This window comes from Lithobates pipiens, unplaced genomic scaffold (assembly GCF_037356315.1).
Source record: "Lithobates pipiens isolate NorthernLeopardFrog02 unplaced genomic scaffold, aLitPip1_a1.2 Scaffold_8, whole genome shotgun sequence".
NCBI classification, from domain to species: Eukaryota; Metazoa; Chordata; class Amphibia; order Anura; family Ranidae; genus Lithobates; species Lithobates pipiens.
In genome coordinates, this window is record NW_027507903.1 from 137,737,201 (window position 1) to 137,753,619 (window position 16,419).

The 16,419-nt window shown below is 43.3% G+C and overlaps 1 protein-coding gene across 2 annotated transcripts in view; it reads left to right on the forward strand.

Moving 5' to 3' along the window:
• The first annotated feature begins 5,305 nt into the window (after positions 1-5,305).
• KLHDC10 (kelch domain containing 10) overlaps positions 5,306-16,419 on the forward strand; it is a 78,969-nt gene continuing 67,855 nt past the window's right edge. The window contains exon 1 of one of the 2 annotated variants that reach the window (XM_077473007.1): positions 5,306-5,426. In XM_077473007.1, the coding sequence (XP_077329133.1) occupies positions 5,357-5,426 (70 nt within the window). In that variant the 5' untranslated portion in view covers positions 5,306-5,356. The remainder of the gene's footprint in view (positions 5,427-16,419) is intronic. The other variant, XM_077473006.1, reaches the window with a different exon arrangement.

The window sequence follows — 16,419 nt, forward strand, 5'->3', positions numbered from 1 at the left end:
ACTCCTGTAACCCATTTTCAGCAGAAGCCCGCTGTCAGTCGACGTCACAGAACAGGTCCAGGCTGGGGAAAGATTGCGACAATATGGTCGGTATCTGCATACAACCCTGGACTGGCACCCGGATCAGCCTCTCAGCAAGCCACTGAGAGGCTGAGCCTGCCACTCCCGCCCCCTCCTCAGCCCAGCTCTCCAGGGACTGGGTGAGGGAGGGCAGAGCAGACAGCAATGATTGACAGTGCCAGCGGGGGGACAGATGCAGTATCCACCTACCTAGGTAAGTAGTAGGCTTGTGCATAACGAAAAATTTTGTTTCGTTTCCCTTCGTTGTCATTCGTAAAAAATACAGAATTTTGTTCTGTTATATCCGTTATGTTACGTTAATACATTTTCGGATAATTCGTTATTTCTTTAGAGTGTCATAATGAACCTCGAATCATATTGATTTAATTCATTATATGCGCTATAATTTAGTTTGTATTAGTTGAAATTCTATATTTATGTATATTGATTCGTGATAGTGATTCGTAGTTTGAAAAGTCGTTTGTTTATTGAATCTATTACCACACACATGACAATATCTCTTCTCCTTTGCGCAAATACAATACAACACCCTTCTCACTCAGTTCTCAGGAATGCACTTTGCCAGTAATCCATCCTCCAGCACAAAATTAATCAGCTGATTGGTCTGTAAGATTTACTTTGAGTTGACCTTTTGTTTCATTCGATTTTTAACGAATTACCGAATTATGTCGAATTCATTCGTTATATCTGCTATAATTTCTTTCGTATTAGTTGAAATTCGTTATTTTTTTATTCGCACATTCGGATGCATCCGAATGTCTGAAAGATGCAAAATTCGGTCGAATTTCGATTCATTATGAAACGAAATGCACAAGCCTAGTAAGTAGGATTCTTGAAAAAAACAAAGCCCTCCAGTAGTGCACCTTTACTTCTGACAGGGCTTCCATCTTCACTCGGTGGTCCTTCTGGGTACGCAGGCTCTGGTCCTTTGAATGGCCAAGCCATGATGACGTCACTTCTGCGCATGTGTACGGAAGCACTCTGAAGGGATGCGTACTCAGTAAGCTGTCCCTTCAGAGCACCGAGCGATCGCGGGACCCTGACAGTGATTGCGACCACTGGGCACTCGCATTCGGCTCCGTGGGCGAGCAGGGGGCTCACACGCCCCCTAGTGGCCGTCTATGGTACCGATGTACCATGACAGCGATTTGCGCAGCCGAGCCATGTTGCCGCAGTATAACTGCAGCGGCTGGTCGGAATGCTGTTAAGGCTGGGTTCACACTATTGTGAATTGGATGTGGGTTTCTCTGCATCCAATTTGCATGTCAGGGGATTGTGACCATCTCGCTATGGAGCCGGTTCACACATCTCCACAGCGTCTCTGGTGCGAATTGTTCCTTTTCAGGTCCAAGTTCCGCCAAAAATTCGGGCTGAAATCGGAACCTGAAATGGTGGACAGAAATGCACCGGACTCCCGCTGTGAGCCGCTCCGTGCTGCGGTGTGAACCGAACCTAAAGGACAAGTACAACCAAAGCTCATTTGCCCTACTTCTACTGTGGATAATGGAAGTGCAGCTCGTTCTGCACTCCTGTAACCCATTTTCAGCAGAAGCCCGCTGTCAGTCGACGTCACAGAACAGGTCCAGGCTGGGGAAAGATTGCGACAATATGGTCGGTATCTGCATACAACCCTGGACTGGCACCCGGATCAGCCTCTCAGCAAGCCACTGAGAGGCTGAGCCTGCCACTCCCGCCCCCTCCTCAGCCCAGCTCTCCAGGGACTGGGTGAGGGAGGGCAGAGCAGACAGCAATGATTGACAGTGCCAGCGGGGGGACAGATGCAGTATCCACCTACCTAGGTAAGTAGTAGGCTTGTGCATAACGAAAAATTTTGTTTAGTTTCCCTTCGTTGTCATTCGTAAAAAATACAGAATTTTGTTCTGTTATATCCGTTATGTTACGTTAATACATTTTCGGATAATTCGTTATTTCTTTAGTGTCATAATGAACCTCGAATCATATTGATTTAATTCATTATATGCGCTATAATTTAGTTTGTATTAGTTGAAATTCTATATTTATGTATATTGATTCGTGATAGTGATTCGTAGTTTGAAAAGTCGTTTGTTTATTGAATCTATTACCACACACATGACAATATCTCTTCTCCTCTGCTCAAATACAATACAACACCCTTCTCACTCAGTTCTCAGGAATGCACTTTGCCAGTAATCCATCCTCCAGCACAAAATTAATCAGCTGATTGGTCTGTAAGATTTACTTTGAGTTGACCTTTTGTTTCATTTGATTTTTAACGAATTACCGAATTATGTCGAATTCATTCGTTATATCTGCTATAATTTCTTTCGTATTAGTTGAAATTCGTTATTTTTTTATTCGCACATTCGGATGCATCCGAATGTCTGAAAGATGCAAAATTCGGTCGAATTTCGATTCATTATGAAACGAAATGCACAAGCCTAGTAAGTAGGATTCTTGAAAAAAACAAAGCCCTCCAGTAGTGCACCTTTACTTCTGACAGGGCTTCCATCTTCACTCGGTGGTCCTTCTGGGTACGCAGGCTCTGGTCCTTTGAATGGCCAAGCCATGATGACGTCACTTCTGCACATGTGTACGGAAGCCACAATCGCAGCAAAGCACTCTGAAGGGATGCGTACTCAGTAAGCTGTCCCTTCAGAGCGCAATGCACATGTGCTGGTGACATCAGAAATAGTGAATATCTTCTAAACAGTGCATGTTTATGAGATATTCCTTGTACCTACAGCTAAGCTTTATTATACGCTTGCCAGTAGGTACAAGTCACCAAGTTTACTACCGCTTTAATGGCAAATCAAGCAGACCTTTGGACTGCACAGCTGATGGTAGATCTAAAGGAGATTGTACAATCAGATCATAAAGTGTATGGTCAGCCTTACCCTTGTGCTGTGTTGTTCACTCTTACTTATAGCTAGACATGTGCATTTCGTTCCGAATGGAAATTCGAACAGATCTTACATTATTTGGGAATTCAGATGTATCCGAATTACAATAGTAATTGAAACAAATCCAAAAGAACGAAATTAGATTTCGTCCGAAATTCAAATTGAATTCACATTGCATTTGAATCAAACTTGAAAACAGCAATAGAATAAGATTGAATGGAAAATAGAAGACTAAAAATTTGAATAAAATAGAAAAGAAAAGAATACAGTAAAACAGAACAGAATAGAATAGAATAGAAGATACACAAATAGAATAAAATAGATTAGAAAATAAAGGAATAGAATATAAAATAATAGAATATAGTAAAATAGAAAAGAACAGAATAGAAAATAAAAGAATAGAACAGAAAATAAAAAAACAATAGAATAGAAAAATATAAAAAGAATATATCCATCTTCTGAAATTTTAATAGAATAAATTTAAATAGAATAGATAGGAATAGAACAGAAAATAAAAGAACAGAATAAAATAGGAAGAATATAACCATCTTCCAAAATTTAAATAGAATAAATTTGAATTAGAATAGAATAGATTAGAATAGAAAATAATAGAAAAGAAAAAAACAATAGAATAGAATAAAATAGGAAGAATATAACTGTCTTTCAAAATTCAAATAGAATAAATATGAATTTGAATAGAATAGCATAGAACAAAATAGACTAGAAACAATAGAATAGAAAAATATAGAAAGAATATACCCGTCTTCCGAAATTCGAAGAGAATAAATTAAAATTAGATTCAAGTAGGGCTGTTACTGATTAATCATTTTTTTTTTTATCGATTAATCGACTAATTTCGATTAATTATAACGCACATACAGATCCAACTACTTTTAGCTGATCTCCTTGCATTGCAACTCTGCATTAGTCAGTGGTAAATGTGGTATACACTATATACCAGTGATTCTCAACCAGGGTTCCTCCAGAGGTTGCTAGGGGTTCCTTCAGCATTGGGCAATTTCTGCCTCTCAGATAAGTTCCCACTGACACCATTGCTCTTTTTAGCTATCTGCAAGGAGGTAATTCTTCCCAATGACCACAAGTGTAAGGACCATTCTTCCCACTGACCATCACACTAATGTATCATGAGTTGTAGCTTTCTAATTTTTAGCAGGGGTTCCCCCGAGACCGGAGAACTATTTCAAGGGTTCCTCTGTGTTGAAAAGGTTGAGAAAGGCTGCTATATACAATCAACTGACACTAGTCAGTTTCATTAGCAGACGGAGGCACTTGGGGAAGGGGGAGGAGTCCGGTGACGTCGATGTCCGTGACATCACTGGATGTCTGATGGAACTCCCTGAAGACCCGGTAGCTGGTGAAGAGGTATTTGGATTGATCAAAAAAATTAACGATTAATCGAGGAATTAATATTTAATTTCCACAGCCCTAGATTCAAGTTTTCCAAATTTGGTCAAATCCAATTGAATTCGGCTGAATTCTGAAAATATGAATCAAATCCAAATATGAATAAACAAAATGAAACTAAACAAAATTATAAGGCTACTTTCACACTGAGGCGGTGCCGGCGTTATCGGTAAAGCTCCTCTCGTTTTAGCGCCGCTTTACCGCTGTTACAGTGGCGCTCTGGTACCGCTTTTTGGGCAGTAGCGGGGCGCTTATAACCCCCAAGAAGGTGTTAAAAGTGGAGATGATGCAGCGCTTCTGAAGTGCCTGAAAAGCGGTGCCCACTTATTGCAATGGGCAGGGGCGGTTTAGGAGCGGGCACTGCAAGCGCACCGCCCCAGTGTGAAAACACCCATTGCAATGAATGGGAGGCGTTTTTCGGGTGCTAGTTCTAGCGCTATAATGCCTGAAAACCGCGCGTGAAAGGCTCTAATGAATCAAAATGAAACAAATGTTTTGGTTCTGCACATGGCTACATATAGTTACTGCCTATTGGATGCCATTGTAGTGAGATGGGGGAGTGGGTGATCTATGGGGGGGTCTCCTTTGGGGGGGGGGGGGTAACCACGTGACATGTTTGGTTTCCATGGAGAAAAGCCAGGGTCAGTTCTGTCCCCTCCCCCCTCTCAGGTTATACATCTCCTGTGACCTCTCAGGATACCAATTTTATCCTGGACTATGTCCCCCATCCAGACTACTCTGTGTGGACCCCTTCACCATGTCTGCATGATTTTACAGTACTAAATACACAGACAGGACTGATCCATCTCAGGGGGTGTCCAGCGTGGCGTGGTCACCTGTGACACACTATGATGAGCACATGCCTGGGATTCCCCGCTCTAGCCTGCCCCCTTGTGAGTACACATGATAAGCGGACACTTTGTGCTGGTCCTCGTTTCCGGGTGGAACGATTTGTTGGTGCACCGCGTATGATGGCGGCGGAAGCCGGTGGAGGGGAGCCGCTGGTCCGCTTTGTGAAACTGAGCGGCAGATCTGCAGGTGAGGGTTGTGGTGCGGGGGTAATGGGGAGGTGGTGATGAGGGCACAGTGGTGTCAGGGGCACGGAGGAGGCCGGCTCCTAGGGCCAGTGTTTATCGGGGGGACTGTACCCTCAGACCTTGTGACCTTCTCGGCTTCTCTATACATTGTTAACCTGTACGGCTTCCTATGTTGTGGGGGGGCGGCTGTGCCTTTTGGAGGCGAGCGTTCGTTGCCAATAGCAACCATTAAGTTTGCAGCTGTTGTTTCTGCAATTTGAAAATAAAACCTGATTGCTTGCTCTGGGCAACAGTGATTTTTCATGTTAGTGTATTACTTTGCCCTGAACTTAAAGCTGGTCTGTGCTGCAAGGGTTAAAGAGGTTCTCAAGACTTTTTATGTACCCTGTGTTTGCTGCATTCTACCTGATCTGTGCTGGAGAGCAGTGACTCCCCCTGCTCTTGGGCTCAGCGACAGCAGTGGGTGCCATTGGCAGAGCTGAGCTCTGTGTGACGATGGACACACATGCCATGTGGCTCAGGATTGAGCCCACACAAGTGCCCCTGTAGCAAGCAGTTTGCAAGGGGGAGGAGCCAGAATCTCCAGCAGGGAACCCAAGAGGAAGATCGGGGTAGTTATGTGCAATACCATTGCACAGAGCAGGTAAGCGTAACTTGTTTATAAAAAAAATAAATACAGTTCGAACCTTAACCGCATGCTGACCAGCTGCCGCAGTTATAGATGGCCACTAGGGGGTGCATGCACGCCTCCTGCTCGCCCACTGAGCCAATGCGAGTGCCCGGCGATGATGGCAATCGCTCGGGGCACACCGGGATCTGTGTGTAAATGCACAGTTTCCGTTTCTCTGAGGGAGAGAACGGACAGATCGTCTGTTCATACAGAGTATGAACAGCGATCTGTTATCTCCCCTACACAGTCCCATCCCCCCCCCTTTAGTTAGAACACGTACTAGGATATACCTAAACCTTTCACTGCCAGTGACATTTTCACAGTAATCATTGCAATTTTTATAGCATTGATCACTGTAAAAATGCCAATGGTCATGAAGAAAAAAAATGCTAAATGTATGAGGAAATTTGATTTTTACTGGATATGTTTTATAACCGTAAGTAGATATATATATATATATATATATATATATATATATATAACTTTTTTTTTTTTTTTTTTTGAAATGGCATAAAAAAAATAAACAGTGGTGATCAAATACCAATAACAAAGGACTCTATTTGCATGGAAATAATATTAATTTAATATTTGTACAGTATTGTGTGTTCATGCAGTTAAAGTAGCACAGGGCTGTAGAGCTGCACAATAAATCGTGATCTCGATTCAACCCACCTCACGCTCTCTAGTGTAGAGTTTCCCTGATTCTTTCATCTAACAAGTGCAGAGACTTCTCTACTCAGCTGTCAAAATAAAAAGAAACCGGGCAGTCTGACAAGTTTTTTAACATTGTCTGTGCTAGTAGATCTAGAACTAGAAACTTTGATCTCTTCCTTCTTAGACCCCTTTCACACAGAGGCGCTACAGAACTAAAAAAAAAACAAAAACAAAAAAAAAACGCATCGCCATTGTGAAAGCCCGCGGGTTTTCACGCTGGAGCGGTGAGCTGGCAGGATGCTAAAAAACGTCCTGCAAGCAGCATCTTTGGATCGATGTATATTGAAATCCTTGGGGTCCTTTCACACAGGCGGTCCGCTCGGCAGACTCCGCTTTGCTCAGCAGGATCGCTCCACTGAGCAGGCGGATGACAGATCTGTCTCCAATTACTGTACTGAGACGGACCCATCGGAGCCCCGCTCTCCTCTATGGGGAGCCTGTCCACTTTCATCTGATCCAATCCTTCAGAAGGATGGAAAATGGGGTAACCAGCCATCTGAATTTCACAGACAGGATCGGATCAGATATCGGGTGTCAGTGGACATGTTACCGCTGACAACCGCCGGAATGCAGTGTCCAAACAGGTCAGTTACAAAACTGGGAAATGTTGGCACAGGAGCTTGCGGGGTTTGCATCGCTGGAGGGAGGCAAGAATTAAAAGGGTTCAGTTCTGCATTAAACTGAAACATTTTGGTTAATAGTGGTGGAAACTTTCAGACTTCATGGCATGCTGAGAATTGCTGATGTGGAAAATGGTAGTTACAGGGTCTTCTGTTTATAGCTTCCAGTTATAGGAAGCAGTGTTCACAAATGTTTTATACAGCATATCAACTATTTTTGCTTATATTTTTGGTATATCTCATTTTTTTTACATTCAGGCATTTAAAGTCCAAACTTTTTTTAGTCGTGGCAATTTGGAAAAGGTTAAAACCTATTTTTATTATACAGCGCCAATAGTTTACAACATGAGGGCAGACAATAGTTACAAAGTAATTTATTACAGGGAATCATTTGGTCCTGCTCGTTGGAGTTAAAAATCTAGAAGGGAGAGTCAAGCGATACAAAAGGTAATAAGCTGAAGGATAAAATAAAAGTACAGTTGTTAGGTGGAGGCAGGATAGGCCTCTTTGAAGAGAGAGGATTTTCGGGGATCGTCTAAAAGTGGACAGGATAGGAGATGGACAGATTTGAGTAGGGAGTTCCAGAGGATGGCAGAGGCCCGGAATAAGTCCTGGAGGCAAGCATATGAGGAGGTGAAAAGGGAACCGGAGAGGTGTATGTTTTGAGACAAACGAAGACACTGATTTGGTTGGCGTTTTGAAACTAGGTTAGTGATGTAGTTGGGGGCCGAGTTGTGGATCACTTTGCAAGTTATTGTTAGTATTGAATTAGTTGGGTTAGCGGAAGCCAGGGGAGAAATTGACAGAGGAGTAGACACTGAACAGTTGGTAAGGTGGATGAGTCTGGCAGCAGCATTCATAATGGACTGAAGGAGGGGATAGCATATGTAAAGATAAGCCAATGAGGAGAGAGATTACCAGGGAGTGAATTAGAAGTTTAGTGGTGTTATTGGTTAAAACCTATGTCCGATCTTGATTGCTGTCTGTGTCATTCACTCTTTCTGTTGTGCCACCACAACAGAAAGTGATATGAAATCCAAAATATTATAGTTGTCACCAGAAGAGGTAATGCAAAAGACATCTGTTCTGGTGGGAATTGTCAAAGTGTGAATTCACCTTACTTTGTAGAATATTCCTCCCATTTACTGATGTCACCAGGGCAAGAAGTGAAGGGAAATCTCAACTAAATCCTTTTTACAGGAGTGTTATCTCTTCTCTGCTCCAAAATTAAAGTTTTTTGCTATACATAAACTTTATAGAAAGATGTAAATACCTGCCACATGGCAATGTCTGAACAATAGAAACGTCACCCTGCCAATGCAGGGTAAGGCGGCAGTGCCCATTTAAAGCTGACCCCCAGCCAAAATTAAGATAAAAATGAATAGTCCCTTATGAGATAAAGGAAAAAAAACAGGTTTTGCTGCAAAATCTACATTCAGGTCAGAGAATTATTGTGCAGTACTTATTTCTGCAAGTAGATGTCCCTAGCCTGATGGGCCAGCATCAGTCAACCCACTTCCTGTGAGCTGAGGTTGCCCTAACCCCAATCCATCCTGTAACTAGGAAGTAAAGGAGAGGCAGCACAGTGATCAGCTAATCTTTCTCACTGTTTTTTTTTCTCCTTTCGGCATGCTTCTTGTCAGTACATGAAGCTTTAAAAAATGTTTTTCTTCTATTTGAATTTTTTTTTAAGTTTTTACATGAAAACACAAGTGGAGAGGCGCCTCTCCACTTGTGTTTTCTTCGCAGCCCCTGGAATATGGTTTCTGTCCTATTATGATAGCAGCCCTGCTTGCATCATTTGGACATTTTTTTTTTTTTTTTTTAACTTCCTCGAGCACCACTACATAGACTTTTTAGCCTGTGTATGTTATATGGACAAATTATAGTTCTATTATAGAACATTTATTTTATTAGCAGATTTGCATTGGGAGATGTATGATTCCTGAGTAGTTGCGTTTACACTTGTTACTTTTTTACATGGTCTCCTTTATAAATTTTTTTTTTTTTTTAAAGCACTTTTATTGCTATCAGAATGCCTTGTGATCCCAATAAAGCATGACAGGTCCTCTCTGCTAAGACATCTGGGTTCTATTAGACTTCCGATCTCTCTCTTATCTGCTCTTTTAAACTCATCTGATAAAACCAAGATCGGTTTGAACAAATGCTTTCCCAATCCAAAAATGGATTGTTTACATTCTGCCCAAACCGGACGTGACAAAATAAATACTTGTCGCTTTAAGTGTTTTAGACCCTAGAGATGATCAGGTCTAGTCACCGATCAACTCTATGGTAAGCCGGCGAAATTGCTGGTATTAGTTCCGGGCTCACCGGAGGGAAAGCCCAGAGAGGCTAATTAGGCGCTCATATGGCCTTTAAAAAAATAAATAAAAAACATTGCTGGCTCTAAAAAGATGCCAGGGTCATGACTGGTATAACTACCCAAACTGCCACAAAGTGATGTAGAGGAAATGATCTGCTTTAAGGTGTATTTATGTTGTAGTGTGATAGCAGACATCGGACTTGTGCGCAGGATGTCATCTTATACTTTGATCTCTTTGACACTTGCTTGGTCTAGCTCAACTTTGCTGACAAAGCTTTGCCACTGACTAATGTTTAGTGCCTCTGTCCTTGCCTGTCATTATTGCTGATTGGTTGATACTTTTGCCTTCAAATAGTGTTACCACACAGCTGCTCTGTACAAACAGGAAGTGTCTGGAGCTGCTGTGTCCTAGTTCTCTGTTTAAATTAATTTTGGGATATCGGAGTCTCTACTGCCTCTCCTTCAGCACCCAGCTAACACTTTATGCGCATTAGTGAAGCATTTATAAAGTGGTTGTAACCCCCCCCAAATAAAGCATGCATAACAGCACAGTGCTTGTGCTGTGTAATTTGGCCCTTTCTATCTAAAATACCTGGCTGATGCTGCCCTCCCCTACTTTATAGATTCCCTCAATGATGTTATGTGCCCTAGTGTATGGTCTACATAAAAAAATATATGCTTTATCTAGGGCTGGGTAAAAAAAAAATGATTTTAATCTTGAATCGAGTTGTGAGTTCAAATCGATTCAGATTTTACATTTTTATTTTTTTTCCCTTCAGAGTTTCCATAGCAGGGGGCATGTCCGAAATGGCACTTAACACTGGGAGCAGACATGTGTTGTGTGTCTGAGGCCCCCAAGCTCCCCACCGCTGCAATCCTCCTATTATTGCCTTCACACACGACCCTCCTGTGTCCCCTAGCCTCTCCTGTGTGTGACCGCATGCAGGGGAGAAGTTGAACTGTCAGTCAGCCGCCTGTGATCTCGGCCATCGCGGGCTAGGCCGAAGCCGCGGCCTCACCTTAATAATCCTGCCCACAGCTGTGATTTATGTTAACAGTTCCTAGCAGTTAAATAGCTTACATTTGGATTATTAATAAGGAATGTCAATAAATCTTCTTGTCTGTCTAGGCTGTGAACACTTTAGTAAATTATTTCTCAATTACTTAAATACCAATTTTCTTCCAAAATGTCAGTAAAAAACCTCAATCCAAATACAGTATAAATAATTTGGATGTTTAACAATCTTTGTTGCACACTGATTTTTCAGTTAGAGAAAGGGTTTTCCTTTGCAGTTTTGTTGATGCACTTTAATATAATAAAAAATCGATTTTGAATCGTAAATCAAGTTTTTTATTTTTTTATTTTTATATATTTTTTTTTTATTAAGAAAAAAAAAATAAAAAATCGCGGGGGGAGGTGGGAGAAACACCCAGCCCTTGCTGTATCCCTTATTTCATGTGACTGGCCGCCGCTCCCCTCCCCTTCTCTTGGCTGACATCAGTGAGGGATTCTCAGCCCCTCCCGCTGTACTTCTCAGATCAGGGAGGAAAGCGGCGGGCAGTCATGTGAACGCTGAGATGCACTCTGAAATAAGATATAGAGCAACATATTATTTTATGTTGAACTTACACTGGGGCATATAACCTCATTGAGCAGAGGGGGATCTATAAAATACACAAAATGGCTTAACAACCACTTTAAATACTCCTAGGTGCTGTCAAGTGCTATTATAGAGTTTTTCATTTTGAAATCAGTGGAGGTGGCTGACAAGCGTTGATGCTCCATGAAAGCAATATGCTGCTTGAGGTGAGAAGGGGGGTAAGGGAGGAAAGTGGGGGGATTCTAGGGGGTCTGCTTATCAAATAAATTATAAAAGAGAATGATTGATTAAATTGTTGGAGCTGTGACTAGGATATCCATGGCTGCCGAATTTGTATTGTGAATCCCTTCGGATAGCCGTGAGCCTTTCGTTGATCGTTATGCCCATAAGCTTATTTTTAACTGCCTATGGTTAATCTGGTGGAAGTGAAGAGTTGAAAAATCAAGGCATGCAGCTTCATTTTTAATGCAACACAATACAATACAATGCTACCACTCCTGTGTGAACAGCACTGTATGGTGTACATTGTAATATTCATGGCAGGCATTGAAGGACTGATGAGCTTTAAAAATGTTAAAGCGGGAGTCCACCGGGACTCCGCGTTTTTTTTTTTTTTTTTTTTTTAAAGCCAGCAGCTACAAATACTGCAGCTGCTGACTTTTAAAATAGTGACACTTACCTGTCCAGCGCGCCCGCGATGTCGGCACCCGAAGCCGATCGCTAGGTCGTCTGTCGGGTCCTGCCGCCGCCATCTTGGGTATGGGAATCAGGAAATGGAGCCTTTCGGCTTCATTTCCCGGTTCCCTACTGCGCATGCGCGAATCGCGCTGCGCAATAAGGACGCTCCCCGCTGCCTCTGGGATCTGTGTGTTTCCCAGCAGGCAGCGGGGCACTTGCGGAAAGGGGCGTAAGTTACGCCCCTTTCCGCAGAGAGCTATCCCGGAAGTGGGTGCAGTTACCTGGATTATCCAGGTAACTGCACCCCCCTCCCCCCTGAAAGGTGCCGATTGTGGCACCGGAGGGGGGGAGGGTTCCGATGAGCGGAAGGTCCACTTTAGGGTGGACCTCCGCTTTAAATAAATACTGCTTAAACACAGGGTATTGACCCACGTGTGAATGAGCCCTGAAGTAGACGCCACTACCCCAGTGATCTCTAATAGCTTTCGGGTCGGCCGCTCAGCAAGTGTGCCATTCCCTGAATGGACATGGTGGATGAGAGTGTGATGTCACCTTTTCCCCTCATCTAATCGTAGAACGCTTTGCATTCGTTCAGAACATGCAAAGCACTCTCTAAATGATACCTGTGCCAAGCAGCCAACCTCCTGAGTTCTGTAAGCAAGAGTGCAGCGGCTCAGCACCAGTCCCAGAAGGAAGTGGAGATCACTGGAATAGCAGTGTATGCTTCAGGGATTTCCAGATTTCAGGGGCATTAGCCAGATATGGTATATAAAAGTCCAAACTGTCATGTTGTTATGTATAGTATATTACCATGGCTGGAATTATTCTTTAAACTCCAACGCCCGTACACACGATCGGACTATCCGACAACAAAACCGTGGCTTTTTGTTCAAAGGATGTTGGCTCTAACTTGTCTTGCATACACACGGTCACACAAATGTTGGCTAGCGATTACGAACGTAGTGACATCTCCATTACGAACGCTAGTTCTAGCTCCGGCTTGTACTTGATTCCGAGCATGCGTTGACTTTTGTCCGATGGACTTGTGTACACACGATCGGAAAGTCAGACCACAAATGTTCGATGGAGCATACATATGTAACCAAAAAGCATTTTAAAATATCCTGAAAATCACCATGTATGTGTAATGCCAGCATGATTATATGCAAGAGTTGTGCTAACTATGGAGTAAATTTCGTCTTTCAATAGATGACCTCAGTAGAAGGTAGTTGAGAGTTGCATAATTTTACCTGGTCTAAGATGTTGCAATTGGATTGTACAAATGTCTCTAGATTTACATATAACTAAGAGGATCAAAGGAAATGCCTCGTAGTAGTTCAACAAATTGAATGAGTTGTTTAGGTAGGACCTCCTACTAACTACATAGTAGAGCTACACGATTCTGGCTAAAATGAGCATCACCTTTTTTTTTGCTTGGAAGATGGATCATGATTCTCGCGGCACATTAAAACAAAAAAAATTTGGGCTTACTTTACTGTTTCCTTAAACAAGTGTCAGAAAAAGATTTAGACTTTAAAGCGGGAGTCCGCCGGGAGTTCCGCCGTTTAAAAAAAAAAAAATTTTTAAATTTAAAAAAAAAAAAAAAAAAAAAAAGCCAGCAGCTACAAATACTGCAGCTGCTGACTTTTAAAATAAGGACACTTACCCGCCCAGCACGCCCGCAATATTGGCACCCGAAGCCGATCTCTCGATCGTCTCTCGGGTGCTGCTGCCGCCATCTTGGGTATGGGAATCAGGAAGTGGAGCCTTTCCGCTTCATTTCCCGGTTTCCTACTGCGCATGCGCGAGTCGCGCTGCGCAATAAGGATGGTCCCGCTGCCTCTGGAATCCGTGTGTTTCCCAGCAGGCAGCGGGGGACTTTCGGAAAGGGGCGTAATCTACATCCCTTTCCGCAGATGGCTATGCCGGAAGTGGGTGCAGATACCTGAACTGTACAGGTACCTGCACCCCCCTCCCCCCTGAAAGGTGCCAATTGTGGCGCCGGAGGGGGGGGGGAGGATTCCAATGAGCGGAAGGTCCACTTTAGGGTGGACCTCCGCTTTAAGTGGTTAAACTTCCTGCATTTACACGTTGTTTAAAAACTTGGCAGACTGCCTGGATTTTTTTTCTTTACACCCAGAAGTTTCCCTTTTGATCTAAGAAGGAAATTGGTTACAATTAGGGGTGCAACGGATCAAAACGCTCACGGATTGCATAATTTTTCGGGTCAGCAAATAATTGAATTCGCAAAAACCTGTGAAAATTACACCACCATATAGTCCCCACTGTAATATCCACATCTCCCCCACTGTAATATTGGCTGACCGTGGCCGGGTATGGAGCAATGATTGCATTTGTCACAGAGCAGCGCTGTGGGCACTACAGATCCAGCCTACAGCGCTGCTGCCATCTGATCTCTCCACTGTAAAGATCAGTACACCGAGGGGAGAGGGGAACCGGCGTCATGACATGATACCGGTTTGTTTACAAGTGATCGATCCGTCATTTGACAGAGCGATCACATTGTAAACGGCCTGGGTGTACAAAGATGGCCACTGCTATGGAGCTAGGCCAAAGCCAGAGGCTGTGCATTGCGGCATGTGCCCATCCGAACAGGGTGACCTGTTTGGATCGCGTTGCACCCCTAGTTACAATTTTCATTTTAAAAACTTGGCAGACTGCCCCTGATGTTTGTGTGTGTTTTTTTTTTTTTTTTTATAGTTGAGTGAGCAGATAAGTCTCTCCAATTGTTATATGAAATAATCTGCAAACTCTGCAACGGAGATCATCAGGGGGTTGAATCGAGATCACGATTTTTTTTTTAACAATTGTGCAGCTCTACTACATAGCGATGTGTATAAATACAGTCTCTAAACAGCCTAAATTGTAACACCCTCTTCTGTTTTATATCTATCTAATGTACATCTAAAAGAGTTGTGTAATTACATGTGTTTCATGTCTTTTTACAACTTGCAATGTATTACTATAGACTACCCATTAAAGCAGGGGTCTCAAACTCAAGTTACCTGAGGGCCACATGACAAGTTTTCATATCCCATGGGGGCCGCATGCAAACTTTTAAAACTTCAAAAACAATAAACTATACTAGCAATAATATACTATACTAAACCCAGCACTGGTGTCAGTAAACACATTTATTAACCCCCCCAGCACTGGTGTGAGTAAACACATTAACCCCCCCAGCACTGGTGTGAGCAAATGCATTATTAAACCACTGCATTAAAGTGATTGTAAAGGCAGAAGGTTTTTTACTCTTAATGCATTGCCTTCTGTATGCCGCAGCGCCCCTCAGCTTCCATAATACTTAACTGAGCTCCTTCTCTATCCAGTAAAGTTGGAGTGTTTTCAGCTGCCTGCGACTCCCCCCCTCATTGGCTGAGACAGCAGTGTGGCGCCACTGGCTCCCACTGCTGTGAATCATAGTAAGTGAGCCAATGGGGTGAGAAAGGGGACACGACCAGGTCACAGCCCCATGTCTGAATGGATACATGAAGCTGTGGCTCAGCTCGGGTTCCCCCTTGGCAAGCCGCTTACTGTGGGGGCACTCAAAAGGAGGAAGGGGCCAGGCACTCTGTAGAGGGACCTGAGAAGAGGAGGACCCTGGCTGCTCTGTGCCAACCCATTACAGAGGGCAGGTAAGTATGACATGTTTGTTATTTTTAACTTAAAAAAAAACGAGACTTTGCAATCGCTTTAACTATGAATTCACACACAGTTCAGGTAGAGCCTAAAGCCGGTCATAGACTACGCAATTTTTCGTTTCCACAGCCATGGATCAGTGTTGATTGGGGGGAGTGTTTCGTGGAATACACAACCATTTGCAAGAAAATTTTAAGATGTTTTCTCTCACCTGACTGGATAATTAAAGGGGTTGTAAACCCTTGGCGTTATTCACCTTAATGCATTAAGGTGAAAAACCTTCTTTACTGCAGCAGAGCCCCCCTTATACTTCAGCCCCATAATGAGAATGAGCACACCAGCTCCAGACAGTGTCTCGTGTCCTGATTGAATAGATAGCAGCGCAACAATTGGCCCCTGCTGCTGTCAATCAAATCCAATGATGCGGATGCCGTGGATGGAGCAGAGTCCTGCTTTCCGTGTGAACAGATGCAGCAGCAGGACACAAGAGCACGCCGCACGGGTGTCCTGCAGGAGAGCGCTTCTCCGACAGGACACTCGAGAAGAGGAGGAGCCAGGAGTGCTGCGGTGGGACCCCAAAACACTCTACCTTTACAACCCTGTTTTTTAAAGCAGGCCATACATTAAGCAATTTTCTTTCCTTGAACCACGGCTGATTGCTCCATTCCCACAAGAACACTGACTTAAAGCGGAGGTCCACCCTCAAGTGGACCTTCCGCTCATTGGAA